Source organism: Cyprinus carpio, chromosome B21 (genome assembly GCF_018340385.1).
Source record: "Cyprinus carpio isolate SPL01 chromosome B21, ASM1834038v1, whole genome shotgun sequence".
In the NCBI taxonomy this organism is placed as follows: domain Eukaryota; kingdom Metazoa; phylum Chordata; class Actinopteri; order Cypriniformes; family Cyprinidae; genus Cyprinus; species Cyprinus carpio.
Genome location: NC_056617.1, coordinates 8,516,373 through 8,538,763, shown reverse-complemented (window position 1 = coordinate 8,538,763; position 22,391 = coordinate 8,516,373). Strand labels below are relative to the sequence as shown.

Genomic DNA, 22,391 nt, shown 5'->3' with positions numbered 1-22,391 from the left:
ACAAAGGACTCAAAAAAATCACCCTGGATCCCTCACACTCCCGCTTTGAACTGTCGCTCTCTGGCCGGTGGTACAAAGTACTGAGTACCAAAACAGCCAGACACAAGAACAGTTTTTTCCCCAGGCCACATCCCACCTGAAAAAAACACATAACACATCTCAGGACTATACATCTTATCAAAACTTTAATAATAGCACATATGCACATTCAAAATTCTGTCTGTTGACATTTTCTTTTTCTCTATATTTGTATTACTTTATTGTTATTTATAATTTATTGTCTATTCTCTTTGTTATTAGTGTTTTATTACATTAAATTGTATGCATGTCTGCATTATGTCACTTTCTGTACTGGAAGCTCCTGACACCAAGACGAATTCCATGGGTGTGAAAACACACTTGGCAATAATGCTCTTTCTGATTCTGATTCTGTAATCATGTTTTCATCCTTATGTACTATACTAAAACTATACTAAAACCCTATGTACTATACTAGACCCACAAAACAACCACAGCTTCCTTTCAAAATTTTTTACTTTATTTAATTTTACAGACACACCATTCAGTATCATTGTTATGCATAACTTCAAAACAAACACCAAATCACCCATCATCTTATATTAATATTTTTTTGTATTCAGATCATATTGATGTGAAAATCATTGGTATAAAGAGTATAATGTCACCTGATATGCCTTTACATGAAAAAACTATTGATTATGTACCGCTGTACTATAAACCCAACTTTCCATCATTCTAATGTTAAAATCAAGTACATTCATTTTGATACAAAGCCCTTTACTGATTTAATAGGTCCACTGGAACATCCTCTGTCAGGGATTGATTTTACGATAGCCTCTTAAATTCATGGTGACATTTCTGGGAAGTCCGAGCCTCATCATCTCCTCTTGTAACTGAAAATATATGAGCTTTATGACAATCATGCGCTGATATGATATGTCAGTCATATTGTTTAAAGGGGTCCTATTATGCTTTTCCCCTTTTTTTTCAACTTTAGTTAGTCTGTAATGTTGCTGTTTGAGCTTTTCAAAAACTACAACGAATGACTCGTTTGGACTACAATGCATATTTTCCAGGATTTGTGATATCACAAATACAGGCGAATGGGACGAGACCTGGTTGAGCTGCACTAGAGAAGGCAACGAGTGTTATCACTATGTCGGAGACACTTAGAGTGGTTAGAACTGGATTTAAATCGTGCTCAAATTGATTTGATTTTGGCGCAATCTTTACACTGAAGCTGACAGGCGGCTATGGTAAGGGGCATGACATTTCCTGACCAGGCGCCGAGTGCTGCCAATCACAACACAGACTGGCCCAGCTAACCAATCACAGCACAGCAACATTTCATATTTCAGAAGGCGGGTCTTCATTTGATACAGGAACTATTCGAGTCGTTCATGCCAGACTGGGGAGAGAGGTGTTGTAATAATTTTAAATATGTGAAAAATAAAGTGTTTTTCGAACAACCTACTATGAGAGCCTGTTCTAGTACACCCCCAAAACAAAATCAAGTCTTTGTAAAAGAGCATAATAGGACCCCTTTAGGTATCAAATAAATTCATTTGATTTATTATTCAAATTTAAAAGTATTTATTGCCATGTTGCCTCCATTCTTTTGAAATTAAATGTTTATATAGAAAATTATATGTAGTATCAATAAATTAAAGTATAAAGTACAATGTTTATGTAAAACATAATAAATATTCATTACCGTAGGCAAATGAGTCATATTGACTTTGACTTACCTGTATAATCACAAGCTCTTTAATCTGAGACTCTGATAAATTTTCCAGGCTTGTAACTTCTACTCGCATTCCCATAACTGATTAATAATGATAAAAATAATAATAATAATTAAGAAAAAAAGATGGAACAGGTTAGGTGTTAAAATGAACAATTATTACACCCACTCTGTGAAAGATTTTAGAGGTCAAAAATAAAAAATATAAATTGTTCATTTGCTACCTTGAAAAAATTATTTGTTTCAGTTCTGTTTTAGTCCCAATTAAATCTTGTAAGAATAAAACTTCAAAGCTCCAAGACCTCCAAAATCTTTTACAGTACATTAATGTACTGAAAACAGCAGAAACAAATAGATTACATAGTATATACTCAAACATACCATACTCATCTGAACAGGTTTATGTGATGGTCATCAGGTTCAGCAAAAAAAAAAAAAAAAAAAAAAACAGAAGGCTTTCATTAGCAAAACTTTATCACTATCATATGTTACACTTATTATGCAGACTTTTGTTTCTTTTTATTTTACAGAATCCACATTTAAATCCATATTTTCTTGTTTTTGTGTGGAACAGCCTGATATTTATTCTTTTACTTCATTATAATACTGTAGGTATATTTGCTCACCACTGTAACAGAAGAAAGGCAAACTTGCAAAGCATCTCTCATCTGTCCACTGGCCAGAATATTGTAAAGACACAGCAGTGCAGTGTTGAGATCCCTGCTCTCCCTGAACATTTGCTCCATTATCTGGTTGTGCAGCAAGCGAGGGAGTGTATGGCAACCAATATGTGAATGAAGAGCTGCTCTGATCTGACCACAGTCTGTTTCTGTGCAGACCAATCCATATATATCCATAATAATACCCATAACTACGTGCAATGTTCAGTATCTGTTGATGCTCTGTTTCATTCCTAACACTGGCCAGGTCTGTGTATTTCTCTCTGCAGTAGCTCTGAGCTCTACTCCAGGTCATCCACTGATATACCCAGACATATTTCTGAGTGGCGTTTTCTCTATCTGAAATAAAAACATAAATTTAATAAGTCAGTTCATTGCTTAATTCATCTGGCTATCCATCTTTTAAATGCATACATTTACAAAACAATGACATTTACAATTCTTTTTAAGTTTACAATTTGAACATTGAACATCTTTATTTTGCTACCATTGTCTGCTTGCATCAACATAACACTCAATAAACCCAAATGTTTTGGGTGGTACATTGGGTTTTTGATCCAGGCCAACTAAGATAAGACATGTTCCAGAGATTTTTCTTACACTGACAGTAACGTTGACTGTGACTTTGACTTAGTAATTAGTGTTTTACAGAAAGGAAATTGAATATGTAAATTTATAAAAAAAATAAATAAAAAAAAATCAATTTGGAATGGCTTACCATCATAGCAGACAAATGTGAAATAATTGTCACATGAATAATCAAACCATTTTCCATTATAATCCATGTAAACACACAGTTCATTCCCAGCATAGTTGTTTGGTTCATGATAGAAGTTTCTGAAATCTCTCTCTCCTTCCTGATAGAAATCATTGTTTTCCAGTGACCATCTCCAGCTGTTCACATCATCATACAGTCCAATCCAGGCTGAACCATTGTAACTCCCATTAACTGTGTTAATCAGTCTGTTCATTTCCTCCATGTTATCAATGGTGGCCAGATCAGTGTAATTCTGTCTGCAGTAACTCTGAGCTTCAGTCCAGGTCTTAGACTCATTCACAAAGTGATACTGACGGGATGATGCTAATGCTGTCAGGGCGGAGAAAAATGTGATAATACAAAAGAAACACGTTTAATCATGTCACACCTTAATTTTATCAGTCCCTTTATTTTACAATGTTATAATAAATCTTATTCTTATTTGTTACTTTGTCTCACTACTTTAAAATGGCACAATTTATTTTTTCACTCTAAAGATCTACTCACCACTGTAGCAAATGAAAGGTAATGCAAAGTTGCAGTTTTCATCTGTCCAGTTCCCAGAGTCACTAAATGACACTGCAGTGCAGTATTCACTGTTTCCAGCATTATCCGGCTGTCCTGTCCTCCAGTTACTGAATGAAGAGTTGCTCTGATCTGACCAAGATCTGGTTCTGTACAGTCCAATCCAAACAGTGTAATAATGTGAAATTAATGACTGAACCCTGTAGTTTTCAATCTCATTCCTGATACTGACGAGGTCTGTGTGATGTTCTCTGCAGTAACTCTGAGCTTCAGTCCAGGTTTTGGACTGGTAAACCAACACATAACTTGCACTAGCATTCACTCTTCCTGTGTGGAAACAATTCATATATGTAATATATCATGGAATCAGAAATAAATTGTTCAAATTACTGGTTAAATGTCCAGCTGTATTACATACCATCATAGCAAACAAATGGAAATGTATAGTGGCAAAAGACTTCACTCCACGTTCCCTGATAGTATGACATGTACACACACAGACTCTGTCCATATGAGTTCACTGGTTGCTGAACATACCAGCTTTTAAAACCTCCCCCTAATGCTGCATTATCCAGAGACCATCTCCAGCTGTTCATATCGTCATAGAGTCCAATCCAAGTTGATCCATAGTAAGTGTCACGTACTGTTTTAATGAGTCTGTTCATTTCCTCCATGTTATCAATGGTGGCCAGATCAGTGTAGTTCTGTCTGCAGTATATCTGAGCTTCAGTCCAGGTCTTAGATTCAGACACAAAGTGATACTGACGGGTGCATGAAGATTGTGTGCAGGTTCCTGTGAATTGATTTACAGCAAAGAAAAAAATAAAATAAAAATGTTGCCATGAACTGGTCACTGATGTACCAATAAACCATGATATTGTGAACAAATTGTCATTTTACAAATTAGTAGTTAATTAATTATTTTCCGGTAATGATTGCATACCAAATAAAATGAATTATAAAACAGATTAAATGTGTTTTACATCTGGACAAATGAAATCTTTCATGTTGGAGAAAGGAGATTTAAGTCTTTCTCATTCTTGGCAAATAATGGCATCCAACAAAGCAACTGAACTTACTGCTGTAGCAGAAGAAAGGCATGCTGGATACACAGATCTCATCTGTCCATCGGCCTGAATATCTGAATGATACTGCAGTGCAGTGCTGATATCCATACTCAGAGTATTGATTATTGCCATTGTCTGGTTGCGCCTGTAACCCAGGAATGTATGGCCTCCAGTTTTGATATGTAGTATTCTGACTGTTTGACCAAACTCTGTTTCTGTACAGGCCGATCCAGACTCCATATCCATTTGTTTTCTCAAGGATCCTCTGGTTCTCAGTCTGATTTCTCACGTTGGCGAGATCTGTGTAATATTCTCTGCAGTATCTACGAGCCTCTGACCAGGTTTTCCGGTTATAAATAAAGATGTAATTCTCTGTGGCAGTGTCTCTACCTGAGATATGAAATTTGACAAATGTATATGCGCATTAGGTCTCACTGAAAAAATATCTAAATTATTAAAAAAATAATAATAATAATAATGAAATGTCCTTACCATCATAACAAACAAATGGGAGTGTGTTGTCACATGCCATATCATACCATTTTCCATTAGAATCCATATAAACACACAACTGGTTCCCACCACTGTTGTCTGGTTCATGATACCAGTTCCTGAAATCTCTCTCTCCTTCCTGATAGAAATCATTGTCTTCCAGTGACCACCTCCAGCTGTTCACATTATCATACTGTCCAATCCAGGCTGAACCATAGTAACTCCCATTAACTGTGTTAATCAGTCTGTTCATTTCCTCCATGTTCTCAATGGTGGCCAGATCAGTGTAATTCTGTCTGCAGTAACTCTGAGCTTCAGTCCAGGTCTTAGACTCATTCACAAAGTGGTACTGGCGGGATGATGCTGATGCTATCAATAGAGGAAACAAATGAAGTTTTAAGTGTGTGTGTGTGTGTGTGTGTGTGTGTGTGTGTGTGTGTGTGTGTGTGTGTGTGTGTGTGTGTGTGTGTGTTTTGAATATATCGAAGTATTTTAAATATTCCTGATGAATTCAGTGGAGTCCAAAATCTGAGACTGCTACCAAAGATTTAGCATTTTTTACATTTAATGAAATCTTTATTATTTTAAATGATGTGATTAACACTGAGTGAAAAGTTGAATTGAAAAATGGAGGCAAATATCAAAATATGTTGTTGTTGTTTTCCTTTTACTTTAATGACATCAGCCATCAAACTGCATGAACTTTTAATGTTTGTGTCAATCCTTATTATCATGTTCTCAAACATGATTTCAGATTATCCAAAAAGCATGTGATTTTTGTAAAAGGAGTTCACATGATCAGTGTTTTTAAAATCATAACATTTATTTTACATTTGTAAGTTCTAAGAGCTTAGTTTATTTGCAGATTTAGATTAGACTTTGACTCTTTAACCTCATTAAACTGTATGTCTGTACTTTCTCGCAATAGATATGATCACATTGAGGCAATATGGGAAGGATTTCATGGATTACTTTCCAAGCAAATGTTAATGACAAAAAGATGTTCACCCAAAAATAAAAATCCTGTCATCAATTACTCACCCTCATGTTGTTAAATTTTTTTATTTTCTGTAGAACATCCAAGAAGATATTTTGAGGTTATTTATTTATTTATTGCATTCCATAGAAGACAGAAATGCATACAGATTTGGAATGACATGAGGGTGAATCAATTATGAATTAAAAATTTTGGGTGAACTATTAACCTATTAAAGGGCCGTTCACACCAAGAATGGTAACTACATTAGTGTCCACACCAATGCACAATAAAATTCTGTTTATTTTTAAGCACACTGCAGTTATGTTGTCTGCCACTTCAAATGCTCAAGTGAATTCTGATTAGCTAATTGTCAAAGATATTATCACTCATCAGCTGGAAAAATCATTCTAAAAGAGACTCCAAAAGTGATATCATTCCTTATCATTGTTATAGTTTTGTTGTGAACTTAAAAGTTTTAATAGTTGTGCTGTGTATTTTTATTGCTATTGTTAGTCATCGTCCTTGCTCTGAATGGCCTTTGAGATCTTCTCACCATTGTGACAAAAGAAAGGAAATGCATAATTGCAGTTTTCATCAGTCCATTTCCCAGAGTCACTAAATGACACTGCAGTGCAGGTTCCTGCAGTATCTGGTTGCCATGCGCTCCAGTAAGTAAATGAAGAGTTGCTCTGGTCTGACCAAGATCTGGTTCTGTACAGACCAATCCAAACACTGGAATAATAATAATAATAATAATAATAATTTTGTAAGAAATACTGGATCTTCTGGTTTTCAACCTCATTTCTGATACTGATGAGGTCTGTGTGATGTTCTCTGCAGTAACTCTGAGCTTCAGTCCAGGTTTTGTACTGGTAAATGATAACATAAGTAGCACTGGCATTTTCTCTTCCTGAAAAATATGAATATCAGATTTAGTTTAGAGAAAGGATGGTTTAGTTGTTTTCAGTTTTGTTCACTGTTTTATGTATTTTAAAGGACCAGCTCACCATCATAGCAGACCGTAGAATAAAATGCATTGGAGCAGCTTGCTGTATACCATATCCCACTGTGCATATAAACACACAGACTTTGTGCTCCAGAATTCCCTGGTCCTTGGTTATACCAGTTCCTGAAGTTTTTATCTTCAACCTGGAAGAAATCACTGTCCTCTAGAGTCCAATTCCAACTGTTCAGATCATCATAGAGTCCAATCCAGGCCAAATCATTGGAATAATCATTCACTGTGTCCATCAACTGGAAAGTTTGTTGTTCATTTTCAATGGTGGCCAGATCAGTGTATTTGTCTCTACAGTATCTCTGAGCTTCTTCCCAAGTCTTGGATTCATTCACAAAGACATACTGAGGGGAACACAGTATGAGGGTAAAGAAACCTGTTGAAAACACAAAAGTTGTATTATGTTGAGATCGCATGACCACATGATTCTATCTCAATTATGTATGTCCATTATCAGATACTAGAGGCCCTGTCCCAAATCCTGAGTCCACATTTTCATGATTTAATGGCACTTTGACTGTCAGGTAGAAGTCTGCTGTGGAGCTCGCCTTATGTGGGCTTGGAAGAAGTGTGCATCTAGGGCGCATAGTGGCCGCAGAAGGGGACTTTGCGTACACCAGTGTTGGGGGTAATGCATTACAAGTAACGCGAGTTACGTAATCAAATTACTTTTTTCAAGTAACTAGTAAAGTAACGCATTACTTTTTAATTTACAAGAAAATATCTGAGTTACTTTTTCAAAAAAGTAACGCCAGTTACTTTGTATTCCCATTTTTTTGACTGACAAGCCTCCTGTTCCCATATTGGGAGAAATCGGAAGTATGGAGGCGTTGTGTGCGCTGTGTGAACATGATGTTACTGTAGTTCTAGACTAAATGTGAATGTGCATTAATTCATCCCACTCACAAAAAAACAAAAAAAAACAAAACAGATTTAGTATTCATCCAGTGTCTTTGCTGCTGACCAAATGCAAACTCAGAATATGACGCAAACCTGCAATAACTAAATATATAAAATAACACAAATGTATCTATTCCCATTTTATTAACAGTGTCTTTGCTGCTGACCTTTAATGATCCAGTTCAACCATACTAATAATCAAAAATTACTTTAGATAAACTAACAATTGTGCTTCATTGTTTTTTTTTTATTGCTGAAGAGTGTTGAACCTTCTTCTCCTGTGTTCTACTGTACAGACGTGAATTTACTTTTCCTTCAGCCTGAGGTTTATTCAGTACACTTTTTGGTGTGAAAGGGCTTTTACATTTGCTATAAATAGAACTTCTTATATTAAAAACAACCAAGCCCTGCTCATATTTAAAAAGTAACGTGAAAGTAAAAGTAATGTAACACATTACTTTCCATAAAAAGTAACTAAGTAACGTATTTAGTTACTTTTTTAGGGAGTAACGCAATATTGTAAGGCATTACTTTTAAAAGTAACTTTCCCCAACACTGGCGTACACCCTTCTGAAAGCTAACATGACGAATGGGACACCCTATGTTCTTGTGGACTTAATGGTCACGTGCACACAGCAGCCATTGGAAGTCCGCAAGAAATCAATTTCTATAATGGCAGTGAAAATTGACCATTAATTACCCTTATAGGTGTCAGTATAAGGTCCAAACCACAAACCCCCATAAACCAAAAATGTTTATCTAAGATACACCACTCTGAATCTCAAAATGACCTGTAAGTTCAAAAGAAGACAAGGTAGAAAAATCTCTTTCTATAATGTGAAAAGGTATCCAAATATGAGGTCAAAACTCCCCACTTTTTTTCATTCCTTCCTTGGACATAACAAGTGTTTTGTTTAGATCTACAACCACACATTATCCTTATTTTATATCACAAAATTTGGAACTGCTTTTTACCACTTAATTAGAAGCACCACAAATTAAAATTATGTTATGTTATAGTGACCACTGAAAAGAAATTTAGAAGTTGATTTTAAAATGCAAAGTATTTAAAATTAAAATAAAGCTATATATAAAAATAAATACTATAAGTGTGTCCCATCAGGTAATGAAAAGTTCGACACACACTTGTGGTTTTCATCCTCACTTGAACATTTGGGCCAAATACAGGAAATACCTCATACAAGTAGTCAAGTGCAAAGACCGCAAGTGTGAGTATTTGGACAAGGCATAAGCCTTGAATACTGCTCCGGAGCTATATTCAAGACAGTGTGGACTGCGCTTTAGCGTTTTTAAGAACTTGGACAGTCTTGCACACTTACTTCCTGTCGAGTGCACGTGCTCTCAAGTGGCCAAGATCGCAAGTGTGGGTATTTGGACGAGGCAAGAGACCAACATTCCGGCCCGGAACGCACATTTTCAAAGGAGAATAACTGACTGTAGCATTGTTTTTCAGATAAACAAGTATGCTAACTTAACATGTTTCTTAAATATATGCAAACATATTATGGTATTTTTATGACTTAGTAGAGACAAAAACTTACATACAGCACCTTTAAGGAAGTTACATTAAACATAAGCCAAATGGTTGTAACACATTAACAAGGAAGAGCAGCAGTAGTTCCGATGTAAGATTTATAATAATGGAATTACAAACAAGAAATGCACATTCTGAAGACAATAAATTAATAACTGGGAATTTTATAAAGCTGACTCATCTCAAACTGCACTGATTTTTATTCAACTAAATGCTCTCTAGAATGAGAATGTGCCTCCCTTAATACCTCCTGCCACCAACTAGTAAATAATGTTTATGGCTGACTTAAGCTATTTGTTTTTTTAAGAGATCATATGATATGTCCAATTCCAACTTGTGTTTCAATATGACACAGAAAAGAAAACTGCACTCATCAAGCCAAGAATAACCTTCACGTTCTTAACCATTTTTCCTGAACAACCAATGGGTGCCAGCCACCATGATCGCTACTGTTTTCCATGTCCAGTAAAAATTAAGCTGGTAAAATGTGAAACAATGATCGCTCTCTAAAAATTGTTACCATTTTTTTTTTTTAGGAAATTCATGCTAGGAACTTGTGCAAAGTTGTTCAACATAAAATTGGAACATTTAGACACATTTTCAAAAGGTCAACAAAACAACTTTTGCTTTTACATGACTAGAATAATCTTGCTCAGTTTACACAAAACAACAAACTGACTATTATTATTGAGGCGCAAATAAATAAATAAATAAATAAATAGTAAAAAACCATCAACAACTTGCAGTCAGTGTTCCCTCTTAGCTGCGTGTGGCCGCGCAGAAGAAATAATGTGCCGCGCAAAAAATGAGTCGGGAAAGTACGGAAGTTCTAAGCGGCCATTCATTATAATTTTTTTCCTTTTTGTTTTCTCGTTATAACGACTTAATTTTCTCGTTATCTCGACATAACGAAAGTCGTTTTCTCGTTATAACAACTTAATTTTCTCGTTATCTCAACATAACGAAAGTTTGTTTTCTCGTTATAACGACATGAAAGTTTTACTGTTGCTATAGTAACGAACTCAACTTTGACAGGCATCTGATGGACAGCCATGCAGGCGCTCTTACTGTAGCCTATATTTCAGCAAATTTTGCTTCGCCTAGGTAATAATAACGTCTACAATACTGTATAAATAAAGGCTGATCAATCACTGTTGATTTTTTCCAGAGACAGTACAACGAACGTTTTTTTTTTGTAATTAACATGTTTAAATGGCAACACCGCGCCAATTAGAGCTGCTTGGATTAAACTCACTTTTAATTTTCCCTTTATATGAAATAAAATTATATATAATTTGTAATTTGTAGTAGTCATTATGTGGCAGATATCATGTGTGTTACAAGCTTCTGTTTGAAAAGAGCGTTCATGTGTACGTGTAGTGTAGCCTATGTGTGTGTGTGTGTAGAAAAAAACCATTACAACATTACAGAACAAAACTGAATTAAATTAGCCTATGGATTTTACATATACATCACATTTCTCATCAATATGGTTAACAATAAAGATTAGTAATAAGGAAAAGAAGCACATCATCCTACATCGTTAAATCCCGTCCTACTGTAGATAAACAGAAACATCTCCGCTTATTAACTACCTAATCATTAAATTAAAATTAAATTTAAATTAATCATGAGCCTAAAAGAAGCACAAATATAATATATATTGGTGCAAACAGAATACAGTGATGTCAACCTTGGTTTTGATCAGTTATTGATGAAACAGAATGCGTTGGTGAAACTGCATCTAGCAGGAACTTAATACACAAAATATTCATATTGATTCAAGCATTTAACATTTATGAATTAATTAAATGTCAGTAATAAACAAGACTGCACAAATTATAGCGATCACGAGGAAGGTCCGCGTACAGTAAAGTGGATAGTATGCAACACCCCATCAGTTATATTCAGGTCTATAGTGCCACCTGCTGGCGCAGTTTTGTAAATTCTTAGAGAAAATTAAGTAAGTCGTTATAACGAGAAAACGAACTTCGTTATGTCGAGATAACGAGAAAATTGAGTCGTTATAACGAGAAAACGACCTTCGTTATGTCGAGATAACGAGAAAATTAAGTCGTTATAACGAGAAAACAAAAAGAAAAAAAATATATAATGCATGGCCGCTTAGAACTTCCGTAGGAAAGCCATTTGATTGAATTCTAGAAAAAGTGAAAGAATTGCAGTGCTCGGGCAAACCGAGGTGATATCGCTATAGAGTTAGAACGGGTCAGGGCGGTTAACAGGTTCCATAGAAAGAGAATGGTGTGCGCCAAATGAAGCGCTGTAGAAAACAAATACTTCAATGGGCGCGGACGAAATGCAATGAACATGTGAAATAAAACGTCCTCATGTATTAAAGAATAGAGGCTTGTTTAAGTGGTGGAAATAGCGGATGATGGGCACAGAACGGTAAAAAAAAAAACTCAGAGACATTTTTAGTCACAGACAGGTGTATTGTGCAAACTGTACTTAATTAGAATTCACATGTTAACTTTATATATATATATATATATATATATATATATATATATATATATATATATATACAGTATATATATATATATATATATATATATATATATATATATATATATATATATATGTGTGTGTGTGTGTATGTATGTATATATACACACTACTGTTCAAAAGTTTGGGATCAGTAAGACTTGTAATGTTTTTTTAAAAAAAAGTCTCTTATGCTCATCAAGGCTGCATTTATTTGATCAAAAATACAGAAAAAAACAGTATTCTTGGAAATTGTTATTACAATATAAAATAGTTTTTATTTTAATATCCTTTAAAATATAATTTATTTCTGTGATGCAAAGCTTATTTTCCATCAGCCATTAATCCAGTATAAAGTGTCACATGATCCTTAAGAAATCATTCTTATATGCCGATTTATTATTAGAATTATCAATGTTGTCAACAGTTGTGCTGCCAAATATTTTTTTGGAAACGGCTATACTTTTTTCAGGATTCTTTGATCAATAAAAAGTTAAAAAGAACAGCATTTATTTAAAATATAAATCTTTTCTATCAATATAAATCTTTGCTATTACATCTTAAAAATGTAACACATCCTTGCTGAATAAAAGTTTTAATTTCTTTCAAAAAAAAAAAAAAAGAATAAAAATCTACTGACCCCAATCTTTTGAACGGTAGTGTATATTGTTAGAAAATATTTCTATTTTAAATAAATGCTCTTCTTTTTAACTTTTTATTCATCAAAGAATCCTGAAAAAAGTATCACAGGTTTCAAAAAAATATTAAGCAGCACAGTTTCCAGCACTGATAATAAATCAGCATATAAGAATGATTTCTGAAGGGTCATGTGACACTGAAGACTGGAGTAATGATGCTAAAAATTCAGCTTTGAATCACCGGAATAAATGAGATTTTAATGTTTATTAAAATAGAAAAACGTTATTTTACATCATAATAATATTTCACAATATAATAGTTTTTTCCTGTATTTTTGAACAAATAAATGCAGCCTTGATGAGCATAAGAAACTCCTGTAAAAAACATTACAAATCGTTCTGATCCCAAACTTTTGACCGGTAATGTATATATATATAAAACGTACACTTCTCAGTTTTAATGCTTCAGTTTGTTTTGATACTATATTAGTCTAGATTATATTATGTTAGGCCTATATTATAAACCTAATAAATAATTGACCTTGTTTTTTAGTCTCTTATGCTCATCAAGGCTGTATTTATTTGATAACAGTAATATTGTGAAATATTATTGCAATTTCTAATATTGGTTTACTATTTTAATATACTTTAAAATATAATTTATTCACATGAAAGCTGAATTTTCAGCATCATTGCTCCAGTTTTTAGTATCACATGATCCTTCAGAAATTATTCTAATATTCTGATTTATTGTCAGTGTTGAAACTTGTGTCTTTGATTCTTTGATTAATAAAAAGTTAAAAAGAACAGCATTTATTCAAAATCAAAATCTTTTCTAACAATAAGTCTTTACTATCATTTTTTATCCTTTTAACACATCCTTGCTGAATAAAAGTATTAATTTATTTAAAAAAAAAAAAATCAAATTTAGCCTACTGACCCCAACCTTTTGAGGAGTGTATATTGTAACAGAAAATTTCTACTTTGAATAAACACTGTTCTTTTAAACTTTTTATTTATCAAAGAATCCTGAAAAATTTCACAGGTGCCAAAAAATAAGCACAATGTCATGAATCCGGTCTATAAACTTCCATTAACTCACCACCAGAGGTCACCCGCTCTCCACATGGACTCTCACACTACACAGACTGCTCCGTTGCACTAATCACAAGCTCACCTGAAACCAATCACACGCAGCTGCTACCAATAACACATACTATATAAACCAGTCTTTCACCACCATTCAAGGCTGAGTATTGTTTAGCATTTATCACTCTTCTAGCGGTAGCTACTTTACGGAGCCAGTTGTCATTCTAGTTCCTAGTCTAGTCTAGTCTTGCCTTGCCTGTTTTCCTGTGTGAAGATCTTTGCCTGTATATTTCAGATTGCCCAATTGTCTTACCATTTGGATTCTGTTTGCCCCTGCCTGGACTATTGCTATTATCTCTTGCCTTGCCCTGTTGGATTATGTTTGCCGTAGATTGACCCTTGCCTGTTTCTTGGACTATCTTGTGTCTTGCCCGTACCATACCCGTTTGCTGATGTTTGACCCTGCCTGTGTTTTGACCATGTTTATTAATAAAAGCTTAATAAACACATCTCTCGTCCCTGTCACCCCGTTACACACAACTGTTTCCAACATGGATTATAAATCAGCATATTAGAATGATTTCTGGAGGATCATATGACACTGAAGACAGGAATAATGATGCTGAAAATTCAGCTTTACTTCACATGAATAAATTCTATTTTAGAGTATATAATATTTCACAATATTATTGTACTTATCAAAGTATTTTTTATCAAATAGATACAGTGTATTATATATACTGTAAAAAAAAAAAAAAAAAAATTCTCAGGTAACCTAAAATGTACATCATTTAGTTACATCAAGGGTCAAATCAAATATAAATAGCACATTAAAGTTAAAAGTTACACATTTTTTGTGTGGGTGTGTGTATGTGCTGTACAGGTCTGGTGTAAAGAATGTTTTGCTCAGGTGGCCGAAATGTCCGCCCAATAGAGAAAAGTTTTGCTCGGCAAGAAAAAAAAAATTTGGAGGAACATTGCTTACAGTGGCCTACCCCTAATAATATTTGAAATAACTGAGATTAGGCTAAAATAACTAAAAATGTTCCATACCTGAGAACAGTAGAAGTGAAAACATGTCTGTGGAGAAAAACTATGCCTGTTCTAATGTAAAAAAACAAAAAAAAAATTATAAATTTGTTACAAAAGTATTTTTGCCGAAATCATTTGTCGAAATTGTTACTTTCTGTTAGGATTCAATACTTCAAGTTTCCTGTCTCACTAGGCCTTTTTTTTCTTTTTCTCAAGCTCTCTTTATAGCAAAATCCATAATATGGGTGTGACTCATTTCTTTAACATCACAAAACCTGTTAGGTGGCCTATAATTAACTTACCAACTTTTTAAAGCAGAACTTTAACATTAACATTAACAAACTTGTCAAGATTAACTCATTAAAAACTCATTAAAAACATAAAGTGAAATTCTTGTTGTATACTGAAGAAAATATGAATGTTTTGTTCAGCAGCTTTTCATTGAAATTCAACACTAGCTTTTTACACATCAGGATCTTTATCATTGTTGATGATGATTTAAATTAGGACTTAAAGTTCTGTAAATTTGAATTTAAATTTTACATTTCAACTTCATTCTCAAATACAGGAAACATGAATACAGAAATTGATAACAAGAAAGGCAAGGGAACCGCCAAAGTATAATTTAAACTGGAAATGAACAAAGAAAATGATGACATGAAATAAGGAAAATTCTAAGTTCTTTCTTTTCTAGTTTCTAGGTCATAAATCTAATAAGCACATTTGTGACAATGAAAATGTGAAAAGGACAGATTTTCATAAAACATTTAATAATTTAGCAAGAATGCAAAAACAGAAGTATTTTGCAGTGGTGGACTGCTGTACCCCCTCTGCCCACGTATATTTTTAAATAACCAAGATAAGGATTCAAAAGAAGTAAAAAGGTTCCATACCTGAGAATAATACCAGTGAAAACATTGCTCTGGAGGAAAATTATGCCTGTTATATTGTAATAGATCATTTACACATGTGTTAGAAAAAGTAATTAAGCACCAGTTTTGTCAAAATTGTTGTTGACTTCAAGTCCCCTGTCAAGCTCACTAGTTTACAGGTATGTTTGAGGCTGTATTTATATTTATTGCAAAATGTGGGCGGGTTCTTCTATAAAATCACAAAACCTGTTAGGCCCGCCTAACTAGCTACCAGCATGAGTTTGTTCAGCAAAAATATACAAAATATAGATAGGATCTGTATGTTACCTCAAAATCAGCCAACCTGTTAGACTTCCTTAGTAAAAGCATAAAGTAAGAGACATGCTGTAAATTAAAGAATGCATGAATGAATTTCTGTTCAGCAGATTTCCATTTAATTTCTACAGTAGCTTTTCATACTAAAAAAAAAAGGAAAAAAGAACTTGATATCATGAAAAACAAGGGAATCGTGTACCAAAGTCAAGACCTGACAAAGCACAACACAAATCACAATTAGTCAGGGAGAGGTATTGAAAAAAACCATAAATGACAAATCAAAGCAATTCAAAGTAACACACCCACATAAAAAACAAACAAAAAAAAAACCCAAAGAATAATAATACAGATTATGTCCAAAGAGGAATTTAAGTATCAGATGTCTGTGTGTCCTGGTTATGTATCTAAACAAATAAAGAAATATGATATACTGGCTTGAATGTAGACTATGTTTGCACAGATTTAGAGTGAAAGAAACCATTTAAAATTCACAGATTGTTTCAGATTGTGAACTGTTTACCTGGATTTTTTAGCAACATTTATCTGACCTACTCTACTAAAATAGACCAGGATTTAATTGTTTTTTTTTTTATAGGTACATTATTATTTATTTATTTATTTTTGCTTAAATCAACAACATTGCTGTGTGACTCACCACTATCCTTTACATTGTTTTCACAGCTGTTGTTGACTGGTCTGTAAATTCTTATTTCATTAATGGTGATTGTACTAAATAGACATGATTGGGCTGAGCGTGTTTTAAAAGAGACAGCAACTGTCTGTACTAATGCAAAAGCAGACGAACAAGGTGCCAGAGAGTTTAAACAAACCCTGTAAGTTCACATTTTACTGGCTATATGAAAACTGAAAGTGAGAAACACATGACAGAACCTTATAGAAAACCTTTGATTATCTCAGTCCTTAATCAAAAACACCTGTGTATGTATGACATTTCCCTCATCCACCTGAATCTAACCACTTTGTTGATGCTCTGAAGTAATAATAAAAATAAGTTTAATTTGTAGCACCTTTCCCAAGCTCACAGATGCTTCACAATGACAAAAGCAATACAAGAAATCAATACATTACGGAGCCCCACACATGCAAGAAAAAAAAATAATAATGTGTGCATGATTTACTCATTTGTTGCCTCGATGTACTAAAACGCGCACACGATTACTATTTTGTTCCTTCGATTTGCTAAATCGTGCGCACAATTTACTAATTTGTTCTCTCAAATTATAAATCATGTGCACAATGTATAATTCGAGGGAACAAAATACTAAACCGTGCACACGATTTAGCTTACTATTTTTTCCTGCATGTCATGTGCGGGGCTCCGTAATACATACATAGATGGACAGTAGACATTTGCCAAGTCCAGGACATGCAGTTGCAAACCATAGTAATAATACAGACAGCCAGATACAGAATTAAACCATAACTGTTTAAGAAGAAACATATAATGACCGGTAATATTGTTGGAACAGATACAGTACGTTTTGAGTTTAGACTTAAATTTGTGCAGTGTGGTTACTGACTGAAGACACAGGGGCAATGAGTTCCAAAGTTTAGGAGCCATAACAGAGAAAGATCTCCCTCCCATAGATGAAAGGTGAGATCTCGGAACACAAAGTTCCCCTCCAGATGATCAAAGTAGATGAGAGGGAATATAGGGAGAAAGTAGGTCAGAGAGATAAGTGGGTGCAAGACTGTGGAGTGACTTAAAGGCAAGCAGAAGAATTTTATAAGTCATACGAGAGGACACAGGTAACCAGTGGAGGTTAAATAGAATAGGAGTGATAAGAGCAGACCATTTAGTGTATGTTAACATTCTTGCAGCAGAATTTTGAATATATTGCAAACGGGAGATGTAGCGTACTGGTAATCCAGAAAAAAAGATTACAGTATTCAAGGCAGGATGCGATAAATGCATGTACTAGTACATGTTCAGCATCTTTTGGGCTCATGAAGGAACAGAGTTTGGTAATACGCCGAAGTTGAAACAATGCAGCTTTGGAGAGTTTAGTAATATAAGCATCTAGATTGAGTGAAGAGTCAAGAGTGATACCTAAATTTTTGACAGCGACAATTGGAAAAATTGATGTAGCTTCAAGGACAATTCTAGGGGGATTAATTATGTTTTTTTGTTACAGTTGGGGGACCGACAAGTAAAATTTCTGTTTTTGTCAAATTCAAGCTGGGAGAGTTGGAGCTAAGCCAGGTTTTTAACTAATTTGACACATGACCAGGGATGTGCACAGATATTTTGAGGGGCAGGGTCTCAAGTGGAAAAAAGGGCACTTCTCATATTTATTTAAATTTTTTTCTAAACAAAATGTTAAATATATTAGGGGTGTGCGATATTGACAAAAAAAAAAAAATCACAATATTTTCTGGGATTTTTATCGATAACAATAATTAGACAATATTTTGCTGAGTGTGTTATTGTGCTGATATCTTAAGGACTACCATGGGCAGCTGACTTCTAAAGTTTTTTGATATTCTGCATATTCTGTGTGGTGTTCACTTCACAGCAGTGATAGAAATTAATCTTTTCCAATAAGTTTAAATTGACTTTTTAACTTTTATGGAAATTTTTACTTATAAAGCCATTTTTCTAAGTGTGCATCATTTTTCAGTCACATTCTTAAATTTAACCAGTCAATTAGAATAAGTCATTGGGCTGTTACCAAGCAAATGAAATCAGTATTGACAAAGTTAATTTTTGCAATGCAGAGAAAAGATAGAAGCTACATTAGAAGTGGAATTTAGATGCATTTACACACTGCTTAATGCAGGACATTAATGCATTTAAACTGCAGTTACAAATGCATTAAGAGTTGCATTAATGCATTAAAATGTTTTGAAATTTTAAACATAAAACATCGGATACTGATATTTGATTTTTTTTTTTTTTTTTTTTTTTAATGAAGATACTTTAAATGTGAAATTAAAACTGTCAGTAGGTGGCAGCAAGTCACTGTTAATAAGTGAGTCATTGCGATTGAACCGAATCATTTAAACGGTTAATTCATTCAGGAACAAAACAGTGTCATGTTGCTCAGAGATGCAGATTGGAATTATATTTGTTGGCGAAATAAAGCAAAAACAGTCAATATTGTGTCTAAAACGTAAGTGTCTTAAAGGGTTACTCCATCCCAAAATGAAAATTTTGTCATTATTCACTTACCCCCATTGTCGTTCCAAACCCATAAAAGCCTAGTTCATCTTCGGAACACAATTTAAGATATTTTGCATGAAAACAAGGAGGCTTGAGACTGTCCCATAAACTGCCAAATAAATAACAGTGACAAGGTCCAGCAAAGTATGAAAAGCATCGTCAGAATAGTCAATCTGCCATCAGTGATTCAACCGTAACGTTATGAAACGACGAGAATACTTTTTGTACACGAAGAAAACAAAAATGATGACTTTATTCAACAATTCCTCTCCTCTGTGTCTCTCCAAATCATTGTATCGTCATTTTGGCAATTCTGAGCTGTACGCAGATGGCGTATGCTCTTCTGTGTCAGCCGCGCTGCACAGATGCATTGTTTGCTTTCAAACCAAAGCATAAATACACGTAAAAAATGTGAAAAAAAAAACTCGAGGAAGAAAAAGTGTGGGTGCTCAAGCCCCCTTTGAATCAAGTCAAGTCTAGTTTATTGTCAATTCTTCCACATGTACAGTACATACATACAGAGAATTGAAAAAGCATTACTCTCAGACCATTGGTGCATACAGATAACACTAACAGTAGAGTATTAAATACAGATCAAATATAAAATACAACTATGCAAATATACAAATAAGGTCATGTAAAAAAAAGATAGTAATGTAAAGCAGCACAAGGCACATGGCAGATAGAGTGCAAACCAGTGAAGTAAACAAACAGTGCAGATATAATGATTGTAGTGCAAAAGAGCTGAATCAGTCTGATTAAAGTGACAAAAATCTCACAGAGCAGTTCTTTATTTAAAATGACAGAAGAGGTAGTTGAATAAAGTCAGTTAAATGCTGAATGAGGTAGTAAGCAGACCAATGCTGCACAAAGTGACTGGTGCAGGTCACAGTGTGTTAGTGGGATCTGGGGTTTGAGGTTCAGAGTTCAGTGGTGCATGGGGAAAAAGAGGGGGGGGGGGGCAAGGTTAGGAGGGAGTTCAGCTTCCTGACAGCCTGATGAATGAAGGGGTCCTTCAGTCTGCTGGTCCTGGCCTGGAGACTCCACAGTCTCCTCCCTGATGGCAGCAGACTGAAGAAGCAGTGTGACTGGTGGGTGGGATCACCTGCAATGCAGAGGGCTTTACGGGTGAGACGGGTTCCATAAATGTCCTGGATGGGGGAGGGAGACACCAACGATCTTCTCAGCTGCTTTCACTATGCGTTGAAGTGACTTGCGGCAGGACACATTGTAGGCACCGTACCACACAGTGATGCGGCTCATCAGAATTATTGTGCCTCTATAGAAGATGCACATGATGGGGGCCGGGGCTCTGGCTCTTCTCAGTTTGCGGAGGTAGTAGAGACGCTGCTGTGATTTCTTGGCCAGTGCTGCGGTGTTGTCGGTACAGGAGAGGTCCTCTGTGATGTGCACACCCAGGAACTTGGTGCTGCTCACTCTCTCCACAGTTGCACTGTTGATGGTCAGAGGAGCATGCTGAGTGTGCAATCTCCTGAAGTCAACAACAATCTCCTGAAGTCTTCTCCACATTCAGAGAGAGATTGTTGTCACTGCACCACCCGGCCATGCGGCTCACCTCGCTCCTGTAGCTTGTCTCATCTCTGTTGCTAATGAGACCCACCACAGTCATTTCATCAGCAAACTTAATAAAGAGTTTAGAGTTCTGTGACGGTGTGCAGTCATGGGTCAGCAGAGTGAAGAGGAGGGGGCTCAGCACACATGAACAGCTTCATCAGTGTGATGATGCTGCCGACTCGTACTGTCTGAGGTCTTCCAGTCAGAAGGTCCAACAGCCAGTTGCACAGCGAAGTGTTGAGCCCCAGCTGGACCAGTTTGTGAATGAGCTGTTGAGGGGTGATTGTGTTGAATACTGAACTGAAGTCTATGAACAGCATTCTGATGTATGAATATTTTTTGTCCAGATGTGTGAGTGCTGAGTGGAGGGTAGTGGCGATGGCATCATTGGTTGAGCAGTTGGACCGATACGCAAACTGGAAGGGGTCCAGGGAGGGCGGAGGGCAGACTTGATGTGGTGCATGACTAGCTGTTCAAAGCACTTCATGAGAATAGGGGTAAGTGCAACTGGACGATAGTCATTGAAGCAGGATGGAGATGGCTTCTTCGGGACTGGAATGATGGTGGTATCTTTGAAGCATGTGGGGACAACAGCCTGACTAAGCGAGATGTTAAAAATGTCTGTGAAGACATCAGTGAGTTCCACTGCACAGTCTCTCAGTACACGCCCAGGAGTGTTGTCAGGACCCGGAGCTTTGCATGCATTGATCCTGCTGAGGGATCTCCTCACGCTGTCTGGGGACAGCGTCATCACCTGGTCACCGAGAAAAGTTAGAGTCTTCTGTGCAGTGGTGCTGTTTTGTGCCTCAAAGCAAGCGAAGAAGGCATTCAGCTCATTTAGCAAGAAGATGGTGCTGCCACAGGGTCCGAGTGTCGCTCCTGTCACTGAAACAATGGGCTATCCTCCTGGAGTACTGTCTCTAAGACTCTCTGATGCCGTGGGATAGGTTGGCCCTAGCTGTCCTCAGGCCCACCTTATCTCCATCTCTGAAGGCTGCGTTCCGCATCTTTAGGAGTCTGTAGGCCTCACCTGTTATCCATGGCTTCTGGTTGACCTAGACAGTGATGGTCTTTGTGATTGTTAAATCATCAATACACTTGGTGATGTAGGCAGTAACATTCTCTGAGTACTCTTGGAGGTCTGTGGTGTTATTGCATGTGGCAGCCTGCTTAAACATATTCCAGTCAGTGGTGTCAAAACAGTCTTGAAGAGCCTCTGACGACCCTTCCGGCCACACTTGTATCTGTTTGTGAACTGGTTTGGCAACTTTAATGAGCGTTCTGTATGCAGGCATTAGCATGACAGTGATGTGGTCTGAGGCACCGAGGTGGGGGAGGTGGACGGCCTTGTTAGCTCCTCTTTGGGTGGTGTAAATAAAGTCCAGAGTGTTGTTACCCTGTGTTGGAAAGTTTATGTGTTTGTGTATTTTTGGGAACACACTCTTT

General features: G+C 35.7%; 1 protein-coding gene across 1 annotated transcript; it reads right to left on the bottom strand.

The window, feature by feature from the left end:
- Nucleotides 1-516: 516 nt before the first annotated feature.
- Nucleotides 517-16,027, bottom strand: LOC109053955 (macrophage mannose receptor 1-like). The gene is made up of 12 exons (XM_042747719.1): nucleotides 15,893-16,027; nucleotides 7,273-7,656; nucleotides 6,819-7,175; nucleotides 5,287-5,655; nucleotides 4,807-5,184; nucleotides 4,146-4,520; nucleotides 3,710-4,054; nucleotides 3,164-3,532; nucleotides 2,392-2,784; nucleotides 2,147-2,155; nucleotides 1,770-1,846; nucleotides 517-914 (listed from the first exon to the last, which is right to left on the bottom strand). Exons 1-12 carry the CDS (start codon nucleotides 15,915-15,917, stop codon nucleotides 834-836), a joined length of 3,162 nt encoding a protein of 1,053 aa, XP_042603653.1. The 5' UTR covers nucleotides 15,918-16,027; the 3' UTR covers nucleotides 517-833.
- Nucleotides 16,028-22,391: the final 6,364 nt, after the last annotated feature.

Excerpts from the sequence above, each read along its gene's own strand:
- LOC109053955 (XM_042747719.1), bottom strand. The coding sequence starts at position 15,917 with ATGTTTTCACTGGTATTATTCTCAG. Across the intron at positions 2,785-3,163 it reads CACATTTGTCTGCTATGATG|ATAGAGAAAACGCCACTCAG; the intron begins GTAAGCCATTCC and ends TTTTTATTTCAG. Across the intron at positions 915-1,769 it reads AAGAGCTTGTGATTATACAG|TTACAAGAGGAGATGATGAG; the intron begins GTAAGTCAAAGT and ends ATATATTTTCAG.